The 23,061-nt window shown below is 43.2% G+C and overlaps 1 protein-coding gene across 4 annotated transcripts in view; it reads right to left on the bottom strand.

Annotated features, from left to right (window-relative positions):
• Positions 1–1,546: 1,546 nt before the first annotated feature.
• Positions 1,547–23,061, bottom strand: part of etv4 (ETS variant transcription factor 4) — a 37,909-nt gene continuing 16,394 nt past the window's right edge. For 3 of the 4 annotated variants that reach the window (XM_020616588.1, XM_020616589.1, XM_020616590.1), the window contains 8 exons: positions 11,732–11,861; positions 10,905–11,087; positions 9,969–10,378; positions 6,583–6,651; positions 5,963–6,010; positions 4,806–4,978; positions 2,846–2,947; positions 1,547–1,990 (listed from right to left, as the gene is read on the bottom strand). In XM_020616588.1, coding sequence (XP_020472244.1) covers positions 1,763–1,990; positions 2,846–2,947; positions 4,806–4,978; positions 5,963–6,010; positions 6,583–6,651; positions 9,969–10,378; positions 10,905–11,087; positions 11,732–11,861 — 1,343 coding nt within the window. In that variant the 3' untranslated portion in view covers positions 1,547–1,762. Of the gene's footprint in view, positions 1,991–2,845; positions 2,948–4,805; positions 4,979–5,962; positions 6,011–6,582; positions 6,652–9,968; positions 10,379–10,904; positions 11,088–11,731; positions 11,862–15,541; positions 15,662–23,061 lie in introns of those variants that run through there. The other variant, XM_020616591.1, reaches the window with a different exon arrangement.

The raw sequence follows: 23,061 nt of genomic DNA, 5'->3' as shown, positions 1-23,061 counted from the left end.
GCAGGGAGATGGATGTCTTGCATCAAAGCAAGCACCCTCTTTTCCTTGCTAAGAAAAACTTTAACCAGTTGTGTATGTGAGAAAACAGAAACCAGTAAAAGTTTGAAATGTGTCCGTGTACAGCCGGTGGATAACACCGACTTTGGCATGGCAAGATGGGGTTTGATTCACTGTCAGGGCACAGCTTTAGGCCCTTAGGCAAGGCCCTTAATGCTATCTGTCTAGTGAGGTACTTTACAAATGCTACGGCAAGGGGGAGACAGGACACCAGGGTCGGGGGACATATCATCCTCCCTGCAATCGGAGATTGAAAATTACAAAATTTGTTTTGTTTAGGATGATGACTAAGATGAAGTAGTGAGAAAGGCATAATGAATGAAGACTAGTAGCAAAAGTGAAGTACTTCCTGAAACCAAGCAAGCTGATATAGAGACCGAGTATGTGGAGACAGAAATGACATAAGGCTATTTAGTTTGTTTAATAAAATAACAAGGTATAAACCTGTTGTATAGGAAAGGTAACCTTAAATGACTTCTGTTCTGATCTGGCACTATAGAGAAAATAAAATTAAATAAAATTAATCTGACCTTCAAGGGGGGCAGGGGGTGCCCCCCTAATATAATAGTAGAGGAAACACTGGCTAAAAGCAAAGCAAAACAGGGAAAGGCCTCAATAGCTGCTGCAGTTATGTGCGGCTGCCATGTTGGTACAGGGCCACAGTGCCTCTTAATGCATGTCTGTCCACAGTTAGAATTATAATTCACTGAATTCATTTTAGTCTATTTTTGCAGGACATTGGTTTGTTACAGATCCAGAGCACTTCATGTAGATAGAAACAGTAATGTTTCTATGGCACAGTATTTAAGATGATCTTGCCCTGGCGTAGTTCTGTCTTACTTACATGCCACAGTTCTTTTAGAAAAATGTTTCTAGTGAAAGAGTATTTTGCTGATTTACATTTTTAATTCACACATTTACAACACAGCGTTTGCCTCCAGTGTCTCAGCAGGGCTGTGCATCTGCAGGCTTGGTCCATAGTGCTACTGGCCCTTTTCTTTTTTGTTGGGAACTGTTGCACATTAGATACACATTTGTGCTTTTGCAACCAACACGGAGGTGACACTTTGTCATGTTAGAAACATTTTAAATAAGGATTAATTGAGATGAATTCAACATGTTAGCAACAGTAAAATATTGTAGTGTAATGTTGGTTCCTTTTGCAGTTTCTTCCATTACAACGTCCAAAAGCAGCACAGAGCTGCGGTGTTTTCTATTCTGTGAAGTGGCCAGAACTTCTCCTGCAGTGGTGGTGACAGAGAAAACAATCTTGATGTATTTGAAACAATAACCTTAAATGTCATTGACAAATACATCAGATGTGCATGGAGTGATAGAGTTCTCAAAATAATGCGTTCTTGTGTTTTCTACATAAAGAATTCTCTAAAATAGAGTTCTCTATGTGTGCATGTACACACACACACGCACGCACAGACACATATGAATGATTAACTGTTACTTAAGTGACAGAAAAGTCTGCACCTCAGTGTCGGTATTATGAGTATTTATTAAGCAGTCATTTTGAATAAGCCTTGGATGTGAAAGGAATGCAGCTCTTAAAACAAGAAAAATCCCTAATGAGATTAATTTAAAACAAAAAACCATTGCCTTATATACAAGTGGATGGGGTGGGAATGTGCAAGAGGTGTGGGATTCAGTATGATGAGTTAGTACAACAGGAAGATTCTGAGGGTGGGGGCTGGCTTTAGTACATGTAGCCTTTGGAGTAGGGCTGGGGGCCCATGTTTTGGGGGGCTTGTTCTGTTGCGTAGGGCACTCCCTCATCCAGGTGGGACAGGGGCACAGTGTCCTCCTCGTTGACGTAGCGCTCGAACTCAGCCTTCAGGCTGGGCCGCTGATTGTCGGGGAAGGCCAGCGAGATGAGGGCCTCAGGCTCACACACAAACTTGTAAACATAGCGTTCCCCTGCCACCTGGAGAGAGAGCGAGTAGCTAGAGTCATATGGGAATGCCTCTGAAAAACAACTTTTTTTTTTTTTTTTAGGTGTGCAGACCTTTCACTTTAAAGGATAAGTTTGTTTTTTTGAACTTGCTGTATTTCCTCTAGAAGTGGTGACTGTAGCTAGTGCTAACTTTGCTATCACTACCTCCACTGCAGAGATTTGGATGTCACACAGTAAACGGTGCAATCAGTCAGCCTCTGAAATTGAGCTCAGAACAAACATGATGATTTCAGTCAAATCATTTTTCATGCTAATCTCCGTGTCAGAAGGAAAGCCAATACAAGATACAGCCGTCTGAGGTAGCGCTACAGCTAACTGCTTGGGAATATACATACATCTGGGTCCACTTGCCTTGTAATTGACCCATGTATTTAGCTGAAATGTAGCTTTTATTTGCTTTCTGTCCGACTCAGAGATGAGTGAAAAATTATTACACTGATATCACGTTTGTTCTGAGCTCTCTCAGAGGCCGATTGCCCTAGTGACGCTGTTTAATGCAGCCTTGTTTCTCCAAATCTGTATAATGTAGGTAGTGATAGCAAAATTAGCAGTAGCTATAGTCACCATACCCAGTATTACAGGAAAAACAGTAGGCAAAGAAGAGTTAACCTTTAAGATATTACTATTTTTGTATCTCATTATTGTGAGATAATGCAGGGGTTGGAACGCTGTAGAACTTGCCTGAAAACCATCAGATTTTAACAAATTCTTTAGTATCAAATTAATTCAGTGATAGTTGGCAGGACATCCAACAGAACATTGCAAAAACAAAGTGCTAATAGCTAATTTGGTATACTTGGTGTATGACTAATATGTTTTTTTAACCTTCTGCATGATTCCCTTCTCGTAGTAGTAGCGCAGCGAGCGACTGAGCTTGTCATAGTTCATGGCTGGGCGGTTCTTCTGCATGCCCCACAGTCTGGCAACCTGAGGAGGCAGAACAGGAAATGGCTGTGGTTACGCTTCAGGCAAAGTTCATCTGCAGTGAGGTTCATTTAAAGGTGAGTGGTTATTTGCGTGCTTTTAAAGGGCTTAAGAGTTCCTCAGATGACACATCAACACATGAGAATGGTTTGTGTAGGCGTTGTTTTTCTTCAGGTTCATATTCCCCAACTCATTAACAAACAGTTGTGTATTTCCCTTTCGTTACCACTAGGGGTCCTCAGTGCTGAGTCCAAGACATCACTGCTCTTCAGCTCACCAGCATCAACATGCCAAGACCAGGGCGAGTCCCCACATGTGGATTCATTTCCTTTTTATGTAACCCATTACCACTTGAATGCAACCGAGTCCCACAGTGTTCACGTGAAGTACAAGTCAGGGGCAGGCTGTGAAATACAGCCCCAACCCAAAAATGAACTCTGAGCTGACAAGGGACCACTAACTCTGACAGACGACAAAGCCCACACTCTCAAGGGGGAGTAAATCAAATCATTTCACAACATCTCCATGTTGACAAACATGTCCGACACTGCTGGGAGGAGGGCGGGTCATGACTAAGGGAAAGACAGCCAGCGGCCCCGTTTGGTCTCTGAGTGCACTTTCAGCCCTAATTGCTCTTGTAAAACTCTTACCTCATTCATTTTTAATGTACTGTAAAAAGATAATGGAAAACACAATACAGGACCCAGCTAAAAGGACGCTGTCTGATACGGCCAATCAAATAGCAGACTTAAACATCGCAGAACTGTCTTGACTAAAGGAGGAGGTGAGAGAGAATGGATTATTCTGTGATAGCACTTGTCCTTCATTTATCAATCCAGTGCTTCATGTGTTGAATAATGAATGGGGGACTAATGGAAGATGGATCAGAGAATAGACCTATGAAAAAAATGGCCAAATCTCACTTCTAAGGATTCTAATCGAGGCCTAAAAACCGAGCTAACACAAATTCATTCTGAGAACAACTCTGCTCTCCTTATCAGATTTATATTAACGTCAGGATCTCTACCAACACTAAGTTGATAGAGAAATACAAGCTAAAAATAGTGCTGATGCATTTTACATGTTTTCTCTTACAACATTTAAGATGATTTTAACAGTTCTCATGGAAAGAGGCTATGGCCTACAGAAACCTCTCCTTCTACTATTAAACAATACTTAGCAGTAAAATCATTAGGTTTTTTCCTTCCAAAAATTCAAAGTCTTTTACTTGGTCTAAAATCATTACATTCCTTTGTAACAAAATGTTCAGACTTCAATGGTAGTGTCTAACAGGAGCCTATCATGCTGGATCTGCTGGCTTCAGTAACCAGACCTGTACAAGCAGTAAACCTCAATTCAAGCATCAAATTGTCTGAAGTGGCATACAGATGTTCCACCCTCTACATTCATCAATAATCTGTATTAAACAGGCAGAATACTGTCCCAGTTCACGCCAGTGAAAAGATTAATTACAATGTTGAAATTAACTATGTACTCTTGCTGTTCCAACACAAACTTTTCCCATTCCTGATATTGTCAAATGAGCCCCTTTTACACTGCCCACTCACTGCGGGGGTTCTGTGCTTTGCCATCTGTATAAAAGGTACAACCCGTTTGTTTCATTTTCAAACTGGCCACAAGATACGCAGACCATGGATGTCATAAGCATCACGCCTGTAGTACCAGAATTCCCATACCTGTGTAAAACAAACACAGGAGTGGCAGTTTGCCAGCTTTTTTAAGTTAAGTGTAAAAAGGCTTAAATCCAAAAAAGCTGCCTTTAAGAAGGGTCAAAATAGAAGCAGTTTGCTAAAATCACTGTGTAAAGGTGGCTAATGAAAAGAAACAGATTCAGACACACCTCTTCAGGTTCAATGAGCTTGAACTCCATGCCACGGCCAGTCCAGGCGATGAAGTGGGCGTTACCCGGGTCGTCCAGCAGGGCCACCAGGAACTGCCAGAGCTGCAAAGAGCCACGGCGCTGGTAAGGTGTACTCTCACGAAAAACACCACCCCCCTCCTGCTTCACCTCACCTAGACGAGGGGTTAAAAGACACTGGTGGTCAGCACGTTTATGGGCCATGAACACATGCATCAAAACACTCCTACTGTTTTACAAATGGATTCTGACCAGCTTCTGGTACAATTCAATCACCTTTGTAGCTTCAGTTGCACTGTAGTTTTGCCACGTTAATTCGACATTTGATACATTTTCAGCGCATTAATCTGCATTAGGCCATTAAGACTCAAACATTAAGATCTAAAATGGTTCTTATATTGACTTACAACAGCTGCAAAGTATCTGAATTCTAGTAGGGCCAATACATCAGTCATCCAATCTGGATGTTTCATGTTTACATACCTACTTAAACTGAATCAAGTACTCACTAACAGCTTATCATTGCAGCAGTGTGTTGAGTTGAGACAGAAACATCATAGGGAAAACTTTAGGGCACAAAGATAAAACTGAAGGCAACACAGGGCATTTAGCTAAAAAGCAAGACCAGGATGCATACTAATTGGGAAGGAAGTAAAAACAACACTGGGTGATGCAATGCATAGGTAAATGGACACTGATTCGTGTTTGGTTCATGCTTGTTTACCGTTATTGGATATGATGTACACAAGTGTGGGAACATGAGACGCTCAGCCAAGTTAATGCTGTTGTCTCTCAGGGAACCTGAACACTCCACTGGTTCAACCAGTGCTGATACCCTCAGGCTCGCTACTCAATCTGCTTCAGTGTCAATCACCGACACCAAAAACACCATGGGAAACTGTTCGTCTCTCCTCTCTCTGTGACAGAGGAGCCCTGCATCATGTGCGTGGAGTAACCAAACCCAGCAACTAAGCTTCTGACGTCTCACAGAGATGATCGTCTCTGTGCGGTAATATTCAGGTACACAGATTGGAGTAGGTGAATGAATAGCTGGGGTTTCTTTCCTTGCCGACTTGCCAAGTGCACTATGGTGTGACAATGAAACGAATGCAGAAGGACTATGAGTAGAGCTGACTCACCTTCGAACTTCTCTGGAACCACACGGGAGTCATTTTCAAACAAATAGCCTGGAAGACATAGGGAGAATTGGGTTCAAGTTTCAAGGAGCCCTGACCTTAGCACAGATAGGTTGTTCATGTGGCATCTGTAACAAGCTTTGAAAACCACTCCAAAAACATACAAGGGCCTATTCACACATGAATAATGTTAAGCCAGTGATTGTGCACTTTTCTAAACTGAGACCCTAGAGCGCTTCAGTAACGCTGAGAGGATCTCATAGTGAAAATAGTTAAAGGGACTTGGATCTTTGCTCCCAGTTTTAGGCCAGTGAATGTATTTGTAACATGACTCTAACGTTTCTATATGCTGAAGTGGTGAATAAGAGCTTGAATTTCCCAAAATGGTGTTTTCTTTTTTGTTGGAAAAACGGTGGGCTTTATCTAGGAGTTCTGTTTATTTGGGGATTCTTGAGGCAGGGGTGAGGTTAGAGCCCCTGCCAGTGGAAACAGGCACACGGCCGGTTAGCCAATCAGAACACCGACACTCCATGCTGGTTAGCCAGTAACCACAGAGTTCTAACCAGTGAAGATAAAGCAACAGAGAGGAAATACAAACAGAAAATACAAAAAAAACTAATTACCTTCATTGCTGTGCTGGGGGTTTGGGTAGCCCTCACTGTGGTGGTACATCGAGGGACATCCAGGCACATCTGGGACAGAAACAACAACAGCTATAGGTCAAAGACTGTTTACCGATAAATGGTTATAAACACAATATACAGTGAAAGGCCAAAGGTTTCTGGGGGAAGGTCTCCCATTTTGCTCAAAAAGTTAGCTTTTTGACAATTTGTGGCATATGTCATAAATAACGGACCATCAATTAAAATGGGAAAATGGTCATTAATCATAATGGGTTAACAGAGTGTACGTCTGATTCTAGGTTTGAGCAAATGAAAGATCACACTTGGAGGCAACATCTGCTGGAGAACGTGAGTGTATTATTATGGATATTCTGTGTGCGATCACCCACTGCAAGGACAAATGCAGTATTCATCATATCATGTCTCAGGTGGTATTTTTAGGCCATGAGCAAGCACCTCACCAGACCAGAAATGTGGTACAGCGTCTGCACTTTGTCTGGGCACATTGTTGACCGACTCAAATTGCCGCATTCAATTACATAGATTTTATATTCCTCCTCAAGCAAAACGTGTTGTGACGAGTTGTGCAGGAGTATTGTGCTCGGTTTCCTGTGACTGCTCTGCTCTGCTCACCTTTGTGTGTTTCTCTTTGGCTGTCTGTACATAACAAATAAGGCGTGGCGCAGACTATTCTAAATGTGTTTGTCCGTTTTAATGCTGTCTGTCACCTGAAAGAGTGAGACGAGTTAGAGAATAAAAACAAAAGGTGCAGTTCTTTGCCTCTGGCTATGACTCACTCCTGGGGAATGCAGCTGCAGCGCTTTGACTGCGATAAGATGTCAGTGGGGGAAAATCAAACCCTCCATTCTGGGGCAGCAGCACTCAATCATACTGTAAATAATATGTCTGCCAGCGATGGCAGGCTCCCACCAGGGAGTAATGGGTGGATTGGGTGTGAGAGCACTAGGGTTAATTGTGTGTCGAGTGGCATGACCATTTTGTGTCTTTCATGTGACACAATGATAGTGATTAAGTGATGGAATGCCAATCTGTATGTGAACCTGGGAATCTCTTTCTGTAGTCTGCTTTTAACATGGGACTGTAGCCTTGCTGCATTTGGCTGTCATTGTTCACACTGCGCACTCCAAAAGAAAACACTGGTGGTGTTGTCTTTACACGATGTTTACTTCACCATGCTCCATTATCGTTCTTACTTTACAATTTAGGATCGGATTTCTTTCAATTAAATGGGTTTAGGAGGTAGAGCGGTCGTCCCCCAACAGGAAGGTTGGCAGTTTGATTCCCGTTCTCCCGAGTCCACATGTCCTTCGGCAAAACACTAAACCCCAAGTTGCTCCTGATGGCGAAGTCAGCGCCACCATTGGGGTGTGTGCGAGTTGGCACCGCAAACGGCTTTTTCAGTTCTGTACCGGAGACAAATTCCTTGTGTGTTTAACATACTTGACCAATAAAAGTGATCTTAATGATCATATCCAAATCACAGGAAACTATAAATCATATTAATGCCTAGGTTTTGTTTTACAGGGTGCACTGATTAAATAGCTATTTGCACAAATGATCCCATTAATCTGCCTGAAAGAAACCATGTTTTACTATCCGATTTATGCTACTCCATTTAAACAGTGGAGAATTAATGTTTCACAATGATACTGATGTTTTAAATTGGATTCTTTATAAGACACCTGGAACCTCATTAACAAACTGTTGTTAACTGAGTCTTCTATCTACTTCCCCCCTCCATACACAAATACACAAGCTCAAGCCCTGCTCAAGGGCATCTAGTAGTAGTAATAAATGGAGAAGGGAGTAAAACCGATTCAGCAGATGTTAATTTCATGTGAAAACAGCATCTCATATTTTAGGCTTCTATAACCTCTTACAAAAGGTTTGCTTTTTTTGTAGAACTGTCAAGCTCTGTGACAAAAGCAATGATAAACTCTGATCTTTTTTGTGTGATCGGACTCTGCAGTCGGTTGAAATCTTATCAGAGACACAGGAAACTCCACCAAATTGAACTCTCTCCTCCTCCCAGCAGTTATCCACAGAAAACATCCTTTTTCCCTGTTTTCCCTTTCTTTCACAAGGTCACGCTGTCCCCCTCCCATTAAAAGTGTGAGTATAAAAACTGTGAGTGAAAATAACTAGGTCGCTTGTACTTGGATTAAGTATGCTAAAGTAGGCTTTCAGGCCTGGAAGGCGTGCCATGTAGCCATCCTATGATGCGCATATGGGACCTGTGGGAACCTCAACACCAGTCCTCTATAGCAGCTTTAAAGCAGGCGAGCAAGGACAGAATGTAAGTGGAGTGTTTGATTTCTGACTCCTTGTTGAGGCAAGCAGAGGGGCTGGTTTCAGTGCTTTCCAGTGGGAGAGCTTGTGTTAAGGCATCTGAGTTGGCTGATCCACACCATACCCCCATCACCCCGCACTCGTACCGCTCACTCCCCTCACCCTCTCCCAAAGCCCAGCCAGTGAGAGGTTCGGGTTACTGCGGCCACGCTCATTTTTCCATTATGAGTTCATCTGCCTGCAGAAAAAGGAAGCTGCTGGTGCAACCTGAAACCCTGGAGCACTCCACCAGGGACTCTAGTCTTTCCAGTGCCCTCCATTTTCTCAATGAAATTCCTCTGCCTCTCTCTCACAGAGCAGTGGAGGGAGGGAGAGGGGTAAGGAAGGAGGGAGGAGTGTCACAGTTGAAAGGAGGAGTTTAGAAGGTGGCGGGGGGTCGGGTCGGAGTCGAGATACAGTGAAGAAGTTTGTTTGCCTTTTGTACATTTTGTTCTTCAGTTCGCTGTGTAAACTGGGGAGGGTTTTCCTTTATAAGGACTTGTTTGAATCAGAATGCAAAACAAACATCTTGACAGTTTATCTAACTGTTAACAAGATATAAAATACACTCTCTTATATGTTAACATTTGATTTCATGTACTGATGCTCAGATCCTTGATATTTCTCTATGCTTCTCAATTACAACCCAGAACAACTGCATCAGGTTTCATTCTATATAGCACACGATCTTCAGTACTCCTGAAAGTGAACTTAAAACTGCCTATAGGACAAACTGTTCATTGATAAAAAAAAATTTTCAAGCAACAAAAAATGACCCATTAATTATTTTGCTAATTGATTAATGGCTTTTAAACATTTGCTGTTTCTAGCCACTCAAATGTTTTACATTGTTGTTTATGTCCTTCAGTTTTCAGCTGTTGGTCAGACGAAAACTATTTTAAGACGTTACCTTGGGATCTGGGAAATTTGGACACTTTTCTTTTATTCTGATATTTCCTAATCAGTCATTAATCACCTAACCAGAAAAAAAAATCAACTTATTAAGAAATACAGTGCCAACAGTCTGTACTACTCACCAGGTTCATAGGTGTAGTCTGTGGGCTCCTGCTTCACCATCATGTGGGCTGGTGGGAATCTATGTGGGTGAGGGTGTGGATGTGGCTGGGGGTGAGGCCCGTGCCCGTGCCCGTGCCCTGGTCCGCTCCTATGCCCAGGCCCTGCCATGTGAGCCGCCCTCTCATACAATGGGTCTAGGAATTCTTGTTTAAAGCTCTGCTGCAGGTAGGGCATGCAGGGGTCAGAGTGCTGCCGATGATAACCACCACTACTGCTGCCGCCCCCACCACCGCCACCGCCCCCAGGACCTCCACCCCCACCTGCACTGCCACCATGTCCTGCTGGAGCAGAAGGCATTGGCATGCGCTGAAAGGCCTGGCCTGGAGGGGGGAACTGGGAGCACATGGGGTCTCCTGAAGGGCCCTGATACCTGGAATTATTGAGAAATGAGATACATCAGCTCAGTTTAGGATCCCATGTACACAGTATATACTGTATGTGTAAATGCAATATGCAACTCTAAAACAATAATCTGAGATTTTTTTAGACTCATATTGCTTGTTTCTCTTCCAAACTGTTGGAGATTTTACTGTCAGGGGAAAACAGGGTAACTTTCATTTAAAGACATAAAATGATCCAGTATCTGTACTATAAATAGTTTTAGTACGTTTGTCTTGCTTCTTTGAGTACAGTTAATTGAGTCATAGATAAAAATGACACAACAGCTGAAAATGCAGTTTTTTAACTTTACACCATAAAACATAATATTTCATTATAGGTTATAGTTTCATTATGTAAACATATTTTATCATGTAAAATAAGCATGTAATTACAGATGCCCATCTACCCAGTGCTTGTAAACCATTTGCTGCTTCAGATAATATTATTTATTTGAAGGTAACTGTAAAATATAACTGTCAATCATAGCTGTGGCCTAGACTTCTGCGGCATGTCACCTGGTGTTGATGGGGTAAGTGTTGCTGGGCAGTGGCTGGGAGGTGGCAGCAGGGTTCATGTAGCCAGCATCAGGCCGTCCAGCTGTGGCAGGCTTTGGGGAGTAATGCTGCTGCATAGGAGACATGGGGGTCCCTGGGCAGGAGCTTTTGGCTCCTCCTGCAGTTCTTTTCTGCTCATAGGCACTGTAAAACACACAGACACACTCCCGATTGATACAAGTATATTACAACAGGGTGATACTGGGGATGGGTTCTAGTTTTAGTAGTTTTAGCTATTGGGAGTTGTTTGGTGGTCAACAGCACAGTCGGTGTTTCACCTGTGGCGACCAGTGCATGACAGCTGACCAGTGCTGGGTCACTGCACAAGGATAACTGTTGTTGAAAGGAGTCACCCTTTGTAACACTGGATTTCAATACATGAAATCAGAGAGAGGCAATAAACTGACAAACATTGTTCTTATCAAATCTGAACTATTTCCTAGTTAAGAACTGACAAAATGCTTAAAGGAAGCTTGGTACAGTCATACAATAATTAGAAAGAGGAAATGTCAAATCATTTCTTTGCTCTTATCGAGAAAACTGAGAAAAGATGAGTAACCAAAGAATGTTTGTGGACCATGAACTGGAATTTACTAAAGAAATCTTTGACCACATCTTCCGGCTAAATAAAACTAAATAAACTGCATGGCTAGATACCACAAAAGGAACATGAGAAAACAATTTATTTGGGAGAACTGAACCTTTAAAACAAAAAGCTTTATAGATTGTGACATTTTAAATGAGAAATGCTTTACTGTAACACTTTCATCAGGAGAACCTGGAAGTACCTGGCATAAAGGCACTGCTCTCCACTGGGGTAGCTGAAGCTCTGCTTGTGGCTACAGGACTGGCTGGGGTCGGAGCCTGGGCTCTGTGGTTCCTTCTTGATAGTGACGGGAGGGCTATGAAATGCCACTGCTACAAGAGACAGAAGAAGAAACAGAAGACAGAGATGAAGGCTGGCACATGCTCAGCGGGCTCTGTATACTCATTCAGCCTCCTCTTGATACTACTGTCATTAAGCTGAGAGGCAAAAGCAAATAGTTCTCTCTGCACAGGAATCTCTTTGACGTGCCAGCCAAAATGCTTAAGTGACTGTCAGCTGCAAAACACAGAGCAGCAGACAGACACATATAAACACACACTTACAGGAACACGAAAACACACATGCTCACACACGACTGCATACCAGCAGTCATTTGCAAGCCCAAAGTGTCCTCGCCCACTTTTCTTCACTCTGTCAGACACAACAACAGCCAAAACTTCCTCTGTCGAAGTCAGGCTTAAACTAAACAACTCCACGGGCCAGAGATGTCTGATGAAACTGATGAAAGCACATGTCACACCTCTGCTACAATGGCATATACACTGAAACCGTCTCTCAGCATTCCTTCCTATTGGTATCCAGATGTTATCCCTGGCTTGAATGCTTTGTGTTTTGCCTTTTTGTAAAAGGGAAACATAAAAGGTGAGGACATGAGTCATGATAACCTGATAATGCCACATATTCCTTCAAAGTTCAAAATATTTAGCAACATTTTGCTATTTGTTGTTTCCTCAAAGGTATCCACGTGTAGGAAAGCTGTCTCCATCCTCAAAGACCCCACCCACCCCCAGCATGGACTGTTCACACCCTTACCCTCTGGCCGGACGTTCAGAAGTGTGAAATGCAGGACCTCTAGACTGAAAAACTCTTTCTTTCCAACTGCCATAAGACTTCTAAACATCTGACTCAGGAACTACCTCATATAATTCCACCTGTACTGTTTACACACTCAGTTCGCACATGCATAACTGCACACTCACTGCTGAATATTTGCACACACAGCTCCCATGTAGCATACATTCGCTCTTCATTGTATTGTGTTCTTGTTGTATTTTTATTATGCTTCTTTCATCAGCTGTTTTACAGTGCCTTAGATTTTGAGATTTAGAGTTGCCTATGTATCTGTGTTATATTTCACTTTCAACTCTTTGAGTTGTCCTTCTGATGTTTCTCAAACATCTGAGTTGCAGTGATAGTGGCATTACTCATTCGGCAGAACTTGTAGTACACTGGAATTGTTTGCACTTTATTTTAAAATTGTGGCATTCGTGTGGATAGCAAAGAAAGAATTTCATTGTACAAGGAAACTTGTTTCCTCACTGTGCACATGACAAACACTTGACCTTGACCGAGTCTCTAGCACACCAAACTGTCTATCAAGCTGGTCTGCTGGAGGGAACTTTTGCTTTGACGGCACAGAACCCACCCAAGGTGGAGCTTCAAACTGTGTCGAGGGCTTGTGTTTATTATATGTGGGGAGGTTTTCACCCGAAGAACTGTGCAGGATGTTTTTCTGGTCCCGATAGGGTAAACAGCAGCAGCTGTGCACTTCCAGCTGGGGAGGCCTGTATTTATGTGTTCACATATGTGTGTGCATTAGTAATCTCAGTGGCTCTATATCTATGTGCATGCTTGTGAATGTGTGTGTAATTGCTAAAAAGTGTGCATTTGTGTGTGTGTTTGTCTGCAGTGGGCGTGGAGCAGACGAAGATGGCCACACTGAAAGCTCAGCCCTGGTAATTATATACTGTCCTCTATTCAAAAGAAAGGAGAAAATGCCTGGATGTCTGCATAAAGCCTGAGATGACTAAAGGGAGAGACAGAAAGTGAAAAAATTAAGTAAACAAAAGTGAGACAGGTCCACGAACCGTCCTGGGGATCTACTGCTACTCAGGATTTTCCCTCAATTCTCAAAACTGATAAAACTGGCTCAAAGCCCTTGAACTAAGAGTTTCATTCAGTGTTGACTTAAATTTATCCATCCATCCATCTTTGTCCGCTTTATCCGAGACTGGGTCGCAGGGGTCTGGAAGTCCAAGCAGAGCCTCCCAGACTCCCAGACCCCCACCCCCACACACCTCCGCTAGCTCCTCAGGAGGAACCGCAAGGCGTTCCCAGGCCAGCCGGGAGACATAGTCTCTCGAACGTGTCCTGGGTCTGCCCCGAGGCCTTCTCCCAAAGGGACATGCCCGGAATACCTCCCCAGGGAGGCGTCCAGGGGGCATCCTAAAGAGGTGCCTGAGCCACCTCAACTGGTTCCACTTAACGTGGAGGATCAGCGGCTCTGCTCCGAGCTCCTCACGGGTGACTGAGCTCCACACCCCATCCCCAAGGGTGCACCCAACCACTCCCCGGAGGAAACTCATTTCTGCCTCTTGTATCCGCGATCTCATTCTTTCGGTCATGATCCAAAGTTCATGGCCACAGGTGAGGGTAGGAATGTAGATCAACCGGTGAATTGAGAGCTTTGCCTTATGACTCAGCTCCTTCTTCACCACAATGGACCAGTACAGAGACCGCATTACTGCGGGCACCGCACCGATCCGCCTGTCAACCTACTGCTCCATTTTTCTCTCACTCATGAACAGGACCCCGAGATACTTATACTACTCCACTTGAGGGAGCAACCCACTCCCAAACCAGAGAGGGCAATCCACCTTTTTCCGACTGAGAACCATGGCCTCGGATCTGGAGGTGCCAATTCTCATCCCCACCACTTCACACTCGGCTGCAGCCCATAGTCCAGAAGTACCTCCCACAGGATCCCACGAGGGACACGGTCGAATGCCCTCTGCAAAAAACACATGTAGACTGGTTGGGCAAACGCCCATAAACCTTCCAATACCCTAGTGAAGGTATAGAGCTGGTTCAGCGTTCCATGGCCGGGGCGAAGACCACACTGTTCCTCCTGAATCCGAGGTTCAACTATCAGCCAGATTCTCCTCTCCAGTACCCTGGCACAGATTTTCCCGGGGAGGCTAAGAAGTGTGATCCCCCTCTAGTTGGAACACTTTCCGGTCCCCCTTCTTAAAAAGGGACAGCCTCTGGACTGGCAGACCAGGGACCACCACCCCCGGTCTGCCAGAGCAGAGGCACCGTCCTCGAAGTCCACGCAATGCTGCAGAGGCATTAGCCAAGACAGCCCCACAACATCTATAGACTTGAGAAACTCGGGGCAGACCTCATCCACCCCGGAGCCTTGCCACTGAGGAGCTCCTTAACTACCTCATCAACTTCAGCCAGGGTAATGGACAAGTCCCCTCCCGAGTCCCCAGCCCTGGCATCCTTTACAGAAGAAATGTTGGAGGGATTAAGGACACATAAATTTATGATAACATTTAATAATTTAAGTAGTACTGATAATTTTTCAGTAATTTCTGATAATTCACAGACTATTGGATTAAAAGCCAATTTAATTAATATTGACAATGTTCTCCTTTTTACATGTATTACAATTAAAGCAGAATAGTTTGAATTGCTATTCAGAAAGGGAGTGATTAGTGTGTGACTGTGGGATCCCTGATCAAACAGCTGCAGTAGGATGCTATTCATGAACACACATAATCCTCTGTGCTAAGAAAAGCTTCAATCTTCACAGTTTCTTACTGTATTTTGTTTGAAATTAAAATTTCTTCCTTTCACTAGTGCAGTGTTTTTTCACTTGAGCCCGTTTGCCTTGACTGAGGACAAAACATCTAAAATGACAAACTGAGTTCAAGTTCTTGATAAATGGCTCATCATTGTAACCTTCTTCTTTCTGGTCTGTACTCACTCTCCCATGGCAGGCAGACAGGTGAGGAAGTGTTGGCTTTAGCAGAGGATCAACAGGATTAGAGAGCATTTACCCAGATTTCCCAGACAGACGCAATGGGATTCCAGCCTCCTCTAAGTCTCCGACAGCTTGTCTGCTAGTACACAGAGGGTGGCACATGACTGCCGCTCTAATAATACTAGTCTGTCTATTGACATTCCCTCCCTTTCTCTGCCATGGTCATGAACTGCAAACAATCCTCAGTGTGTGTGTACACAGGGCACCTTACAATGTGGCCAAGTAGAGCCACTAATGCAAGCGGCAGGAATATTGGCCTTGATGTGGCACTTAGTTTATGAGTACGTGCTTGTATCTGCCTGTGATTGTTGTCACTTGGATTTCCAATTAGGTACAGGTGGAGCAACATCGCGATCTCTAAAGCCACAGAGCTGGTGTGGCTAAAATCATGATTTTTGACTTAACCTAACATCCATTTCCAAGAATAGTCCTTACATTCAAACAAACTCTAGTCTCCACCAACTATTACAAACTTTCTGGCATATTACTGTAAATCTCCTTTTCCAAATTGTCAAATTTGCTGTTAAAGTTTATAAGGTAGTGACAGTCTTGTAAACAGATCCAGGGAGAGTTATGTTCTTCAGCTTCCCTTCTCTTCCTGCTTTTATTTGGGTCAACACAACCTCCACTAACTACTTTGTTAAATGTTACATCACTCTTTCACAGAGATCCTCATATTTCTTTATTCTCTAGACTGAAGGAGAGGGTTGAGCCATGAACTTACGCAGGGAGCGTGAAGTACCTGAAAGGTGTTTAGAAGTGAAAAGACATAACAGCTGTTGCCTTTAAAAGCAGACAATTTTAAGATAAGTGTGTACAGTAAAGTATATGTGGGTATGTCTTGACTTGTAGATGAATATATGCATGTTCTCCTCCAGCACTTGACAGATCAGGGGAGATTCCCAGCACCTCCTAAGCCGATAAGGTCAAAGGGCTTCTTCCTCACTCACAACTTAACTCCTCCTCCCTGATTTTGTGGTATTCTATACAGTCTCCAATTCACACCCTATTCTGGGTGCTACTTATAGAGATGACGCCCAGCTAATGGCAGTGTGGAGTGGACTTTTACATATGTAAATGTTGGCTCTCAGAAGGGGAGGATGCAGGGTGAAAGGTGATGGTCATGGTTGAGTGCTTTAGGAAGTAGAAGGATCATTACATCGGGGGTGTTCCATTCAGCAAACATCCACCACAAACAAATCGCAGGGGCAGGGATAGCACCGCGGCGGGGAGGGCAGCACCCCCCCCCCCCCCCACACACACACACTACATAATGGGGCCCTCAGCTGAGCCATACAGAGGTAGTGTGAGCATGCTGGGAAACACTATTGGATTCCTAAAAATCACAAATAGCACTGACAGAGAGATAGAGTAAAACTGCTCTGGTTTGTGTATAAAAAAGATGGTGGCTATACATTAAGATTACAGTATTACAAATCGGACTAGGGATGTACTAGGGCTATGGCACATCATTACTGTCCACAGTATACCAGTATAATTCCTCCCCGTGATAAGAATTTTTCATCTTATAATGACAATATGACCTCAGTACATGCGCTGTAACATGGCACATTTTACAGTAAGATGCCATACCTACACACAGAACATGCATGGGACAAGGCGAAGGTCGCCATTTGAAGAATTAATTCTAAAAAAAGAAGCTTCCTCCGTCATTTGGAAGAGATTTGGCTACAAGAGATCAGATGTGAATCAAACCTAGCTATGTAAGAAGCCTGTACAAATGGTGAAGACGCATCAAATTTGTTCCACCACCTCAACCAAAAGCACCAGCCAGAATACAAGGGAACCCAGAGGTTGTATGAGGAGAACACAGCAGATGTTATACCGAAAAAAAGAAAGCTAACTGCTTTAAGGTACTGTCAGTGTGTTATCGGTGATAAAAGTAGTAATTGGTGGAACAGAGGAGGGTACATTTGTTTAGCCAAAGACACGATGCCAATCCAAATAGTCTGTAAATGAAGTTCATGTGCTATTTTTAGCTTAGTTAATTGGTGTAGTTTAGTATTTGATAATGGTCAGTCTTAAGTTCCTCATTTTGGATAGCTGTTTGCACAGATGTTAAGGATGTATGCCAATGGTGTGGCCAAAAAGATGTTGATGAATAGTGATACTTCTATATTGTCATTTATATTATTGTAAACATCCAGTTAAATATCGAGATACGGGTTTTTAGTCTACATAGCCCAGCCCAATATTGTACTTTCAAAATTTTAAACCTTTAGATACCCAATACCAACAACGAAGAGACAAAATCAGGAATAAATCACTGAACTACCAAAGCAACTACTATCACTGATGAATTCACTGTTTAATGCAGCTGACCAGACCTCTATGAATTCACCCATACTATTTTAGACAGAGTATTTCCTACCATTAATGGCCCTGATGTAGGGAAAACCAATGTGAAGACAGCAGTGGATCTGGAGAGTCTTACATTGGATGTTTATGTGTGACTTTGCCAAGTCTTAAGCCTCTGGAAGTCTGCAACACACGACAGCCTCGCTCACAATAACTCACTGGACATCAGCCCCAGTGTCAAACAGTGTGACTGGATCGTGCTAAATTGAAGAACACTGTGGCTAATATAAATACACAGTTAACAGTCCAATCATACAAGTAAGATTCAAGTCTTCCCATCCCAGGGATATCTGGAGATCTGGTTCTTATCTCACATGAAGTACATGTATGGTGCAAGCGACACGTGGCCCAGCACTAAAGCTGGCTGAAAACATGTGACAGCCTACATCTGGGTCTCCTTCTCTTGTCAAGTGATCCCATATGTGGTGAGGGATCAATAAAAACATGGACGCCAAATATGTTGCAATGGTTTTAAAGGAAGTTATTGATCTACCTGAGGTGCAAATGACATTAGTTGCTTAGCTGAATACATGCTTCCATGTGAGGACATGGTGTCATAACAGGGAAAAGCAACAGTGGAATTTACAGGTATTTGACTGTTAACATATACGTCCTAAGTTGGATGTAACATATACTTCAATAGTAATTTTAAAGTTCTGCATGCAGTGGTATGTTTTTCTTTCTCAAACCAACTTTGGGTTCTGTGTCTAGCTTTGTTTTTCACAGGCACTAAACAAGAAAAAGTTGAAAGGTTCTACAGTTTTCTGGCCTAGAAAATGGACGAACAGATTGGTGTTAATGCCTTAATTTTATTCTTTGAGCCACCAAGCTACAAAATTTGGTGGCCCAAATGTAAATGTATTTAAATATTTTTCCTGGACTGGACCAGATTATTTTTGATTCCATATCATTAGAAGAGTCTGAGGATTCAGGAAGTACCTTCAGAAATTAGTCTGCAAGTTTCAATTTCGAACGCTCACAGAGGATTTTCTCCGTGACTCGAATTTATACAATACATGAGTCACAAGCTGGGGCTATGCAGACACAACAGGGCAGATGGACAGCAAACACAGATGTAGCAGCAAAGCAGCCTCATTTCTGTTCTTCTGTGCAGACAGTGATTAAAGTATTACCCTATTTAATAAATAATTTATGAATGCATATGCGGTTAAATGTCTGTTTCCATTCACTCCTAAATTTGTTTTTTTTCATAGTCCATATTTCTGCTTCGTCTGTAGCAATGGCGTCAGAAGTTTGATTAGGCTTAGTAAATCCACACTTGAGCAGCCGTGACAAGTAACCTTTCTGTTCACTGTATTTATAGGATGTTGAACTAAAAGGCACAAGTGAAACGGATGTTTATGGAACGTTCACATCACATTGGCGAAGTGCAGGGGGTCTGAGACATGGGGAGTCATTTTCAGTAGAGATCTGAAAAAGGTTGGTAGCCACAGCGAGCCACCTGGTGGAGATATATGATGGCCACACAGTAACTTTTTGTTACAGACATTTTTCATATGATAAAGCAACTGGTCATATATGCATTTACTGCGTTTTGAGGTTAGTTCAGTGGAAAAATTCAGACAGAGTGAGAGAAAGAAGGGAAGAGGTGATACAATACGATCCAGACCATTTTGACTGCAGCGGTATCCAGTCATTCCACTGGTGCATGGAAACATGTGCTGGACATGTGTGTGCTTCTCAGGTCACTGAACAATCAGGAAGACAGAGTGAGAGAGAGAAGCAGCCTCGCCAGCACTGAAAAACTCATCCTCATCTCTGAGAGCCAACAGGCCCAAAAGGGGCTTCAGTATGTGTGTGCTCAGGGAGCCCAGGAGTGTTGCATCCATTAGTGTCTGCTCTATCTGATTTACAGGTCATCCTCTCTCATCTGATAATGGTTCAGGCTCCTTGAATATTTAAAGAATGGTTGTCAGATACCTGCCAAACAAGCCTAACGAGATTGATGGAAAGTACCATGGTATCAGCGAGACAGATGATTGGTCAGGACAGCACTACTGTGGCCCTTCCCACAAATGGATTTTTTTTTTTTTTGTTGCTGTTGGCCATTAAAACGTTCCTGGTGCATCGTGGTGTGTTGGCTAACAGGATGTAGATCTGAATGACACCCATCATGGGAAAATCAGCAGCACAGTAGATTTTGCAAACATCAGAGTTTCACTTCCCCTTTGTCAAATGGAAAAAGATCACAGTGCTTGTCTGAAGAGATGGGAACTGTCTTGGCTTCACAAGTACATGCCACCTTTGCCCCACTCTCATTCATTCATTTTCTACCGCTTAGTCCCTGAACGGGGTCACGGGTGGGGCCGGAGCCAATCCCGGCCGGCAATCGGGCGAAGGCGGGGTACACCCTGGACAGATCGCCAATCCATCGCAGGGCTAACACATAGACGAACAACCACACACACGCACTCACTCCTATGGGCAATTTTAGAGACACCAATCAACCTAAGCTGCATGTCTTTGGTCAGTGGGAGGAAGCCGGAGTACCCGGAGAGAACCCACGCAAGCACGAGGAGAACATGCAAACTCCACACAGAAAGGTCCCAGGTGGGGCCCGAACCCGGAACCTTCTCGCTGTGAGGCAACGGCGCTAACCACTGTGCCACCGTGCTGCCCCCTTTGCCCCACTCTTTTGACCTTGAATCTTCTCAGTAAACCCAATATCAGTATATTCAGCATCAGTATCACAGGATATCAGTCACAGATGAAGACTAACGTTCTTTTTCTTTTACTCTTGTTAAGAGGGCTGTAAACAGTTGCTTTGTGCTTTCCAAAAGAGATGTATGTTCTGCCTAGCAGGGTCATGACTGAGAAGAAAATTATAGTCCAGATATTTTTTGTTCTGCAGGCTCTGTGCTTCAGCGCATTCGATTTGAAATAAACAATGGAGACTTCATGAAAGTGGCAAGTCTCAGCAACTCATCAACTCAACATTGACTCCGAATCATGGTGTAAATCTACTGGCCACACAAAAGCACATCCCGACTTCGTTCATCAGCCATTGTTGATTTGAAGGCAACAGTGTCATCAGTATGCTTTGTATTTTTCAAGTGTGTTGCAGTACGCTTGGTTATGTCACACTGGATGTCACATTAAATGTCACACCTCTAATACCAGGATGCTGGTACCTGTGTAAAAAGAACACAGGGGCAGCATTAAGCGGGCTTTATATTGTTTAGACAACCTCAAACTAAGAGGAAATGTCCAGGTATCAATCAACTCCAAGTCACATACAATCTTGTTTATGCATGTGAACTAAAAGAAGCAACGAACCTCTCCCCAAGAAAACTTTGGTAACCAAATGGCCAATAACTTTTGAACCCTTGCAATTTGGGCACTGTGTGTTAAGAGCTCTATTTCACATACAGATCTGTCTAATTTGGTGTAAACCTACTCAAATGTAAGCTGTGTCTTTGTACTTCAGTGTAGTTAAGTGAATGAAGCAAAATGCTGAAGCATAGAGTCAGAAAAACAAAAAAGGTGTAACTGTCCATACACTTAATCTGGACTATAAAAACCAGATATGAAAGAAAAATATAAATTTTTAAAGCACAAATGACAGTTTACACTATAGTTACATTAAAAAAAAACTAAGTAGAATTAATAATAATATTCTTATTTCCACTGTCTCTAGGGATCATAGTTCCAATCGGTAGGTGTTCTGACATCTCATGTTTCCCCTGTTGTTCACTTTGCTTTCCATTGTGCTGCGCTGGCTTTTTATAAACGGCCACTGACCAGTCATAAATCTCACTGCTTCACTGCATTTTAACAGACCCCGTACAATACATCCCTGTCCCAGGACGTGCGCTACGAGACACGCCATCACTGGTGAAGGCTGGATGTAATTAATCTGGCATAGTATTGACTCATCACTCTCAATCACTCAGCCCCCAATATAGCTGTTCCCTCTTGATGTTTAATGTAGCGATCGATCCACCCCCACACTGTTACTGAAATGATATAATGAGCTCCCACCTCCCACCAGGGCATCATGGATGAGAGGGAGGCTTTATGCTTTATCACAAGGAGATAACATACAGAGAGGCCGGGACTCCGTGCTTGAAATTATCAGCACACATGCCACATCCACAGCTGCTCTTCTAACAAGCATCCTCTCTCTCTCTCTTTCTCAATCAGCTTCTCGACCGTAATGCGGCACTGCACGTTTGACCCACCTTCCTTTGCCCATCTGCCCTCATGGTGATTTAGCCATTCTTTATCTTTATCAAAGTCATCTATCAACTGACTCCATCACCTCCTACTCCTCTCCTGGATCAGAGAGGATCAATAAGCCGTGCACTGGCTCTCAGCTCTACACACCTACTGCTCTTTGTCAGCAGGTTACTATACTACAGGTCCACCCCTGCAGCCACCTCCTCCACTCATGTGCTGTGCGTGGAGACTCTGGCATATAAGAGTGGAAAACTAAGTATGAATGCTGGCCAAGAAAGGACAGTGAAAAAGCTCTTAAAGGATAATTTTATCTGGTTACAGTTTAAGGTTTAAATTTCATCATTTTGGCCATCCCTTTTGTCAACCGCTATGACAAAATTGTACTTACCAAAATAGTTCCTAAGATGTGGGGAAAAACAGTGATGTAACAACAAAGCATGATCAGGCAAAAATAAAAGCATTTAGACAGTTGGGGAGATTTACAGGAAAGGAATGCTTAAAAAGAATGACAGGTCCTCCAACCGCACCTGCAAACTGAGTGAAAAGGCCCAGGGAGGAGCGACATGTAATTAATTATACCAGTATAAATAATGGCAGACACTTCCTTTGCCCAAAGGCATTCATTGTGCTGCACTCGTCTATATGCGCAAAAACAGAGAGAAGCAGTTGCGTAAAGAATTTTTAAAAAGGGCTTGAGAGAGAAGTTAGACCTGGCAAGTGGCTGCCTACCGTGGGCATGGTTTTCAGATTGTTGGCTTCACAAGGTTACAAAAACTGTTAAAGTGAGTGCTCCCAAATGTACCGATAATTCCTCACTGCACAGGAAAAACTGCAACAAGTATGGTACATAAAGACATGGATGGATATTCTAAGCAAGGAGAACA

This window comes from Monopterus albus, unplaced genomic scaffold (genome assembly GCF_001952655.1).
Source record: "Monopterus albus unplaced genomic scaffold, M_albus_1.0 scaffold175.1, whole genome shotgun sequence".
NCBI lineage: Eukaryota > Metazoa > Chordata > Actinopteri > Synbranchiformes > Synbranchidae > Monopterus > Monopterus albus.
Note: the sequence above shows the minus strand (reverse complement) of the source record. Positions and strands in the feature narration are given on the sequence as shown.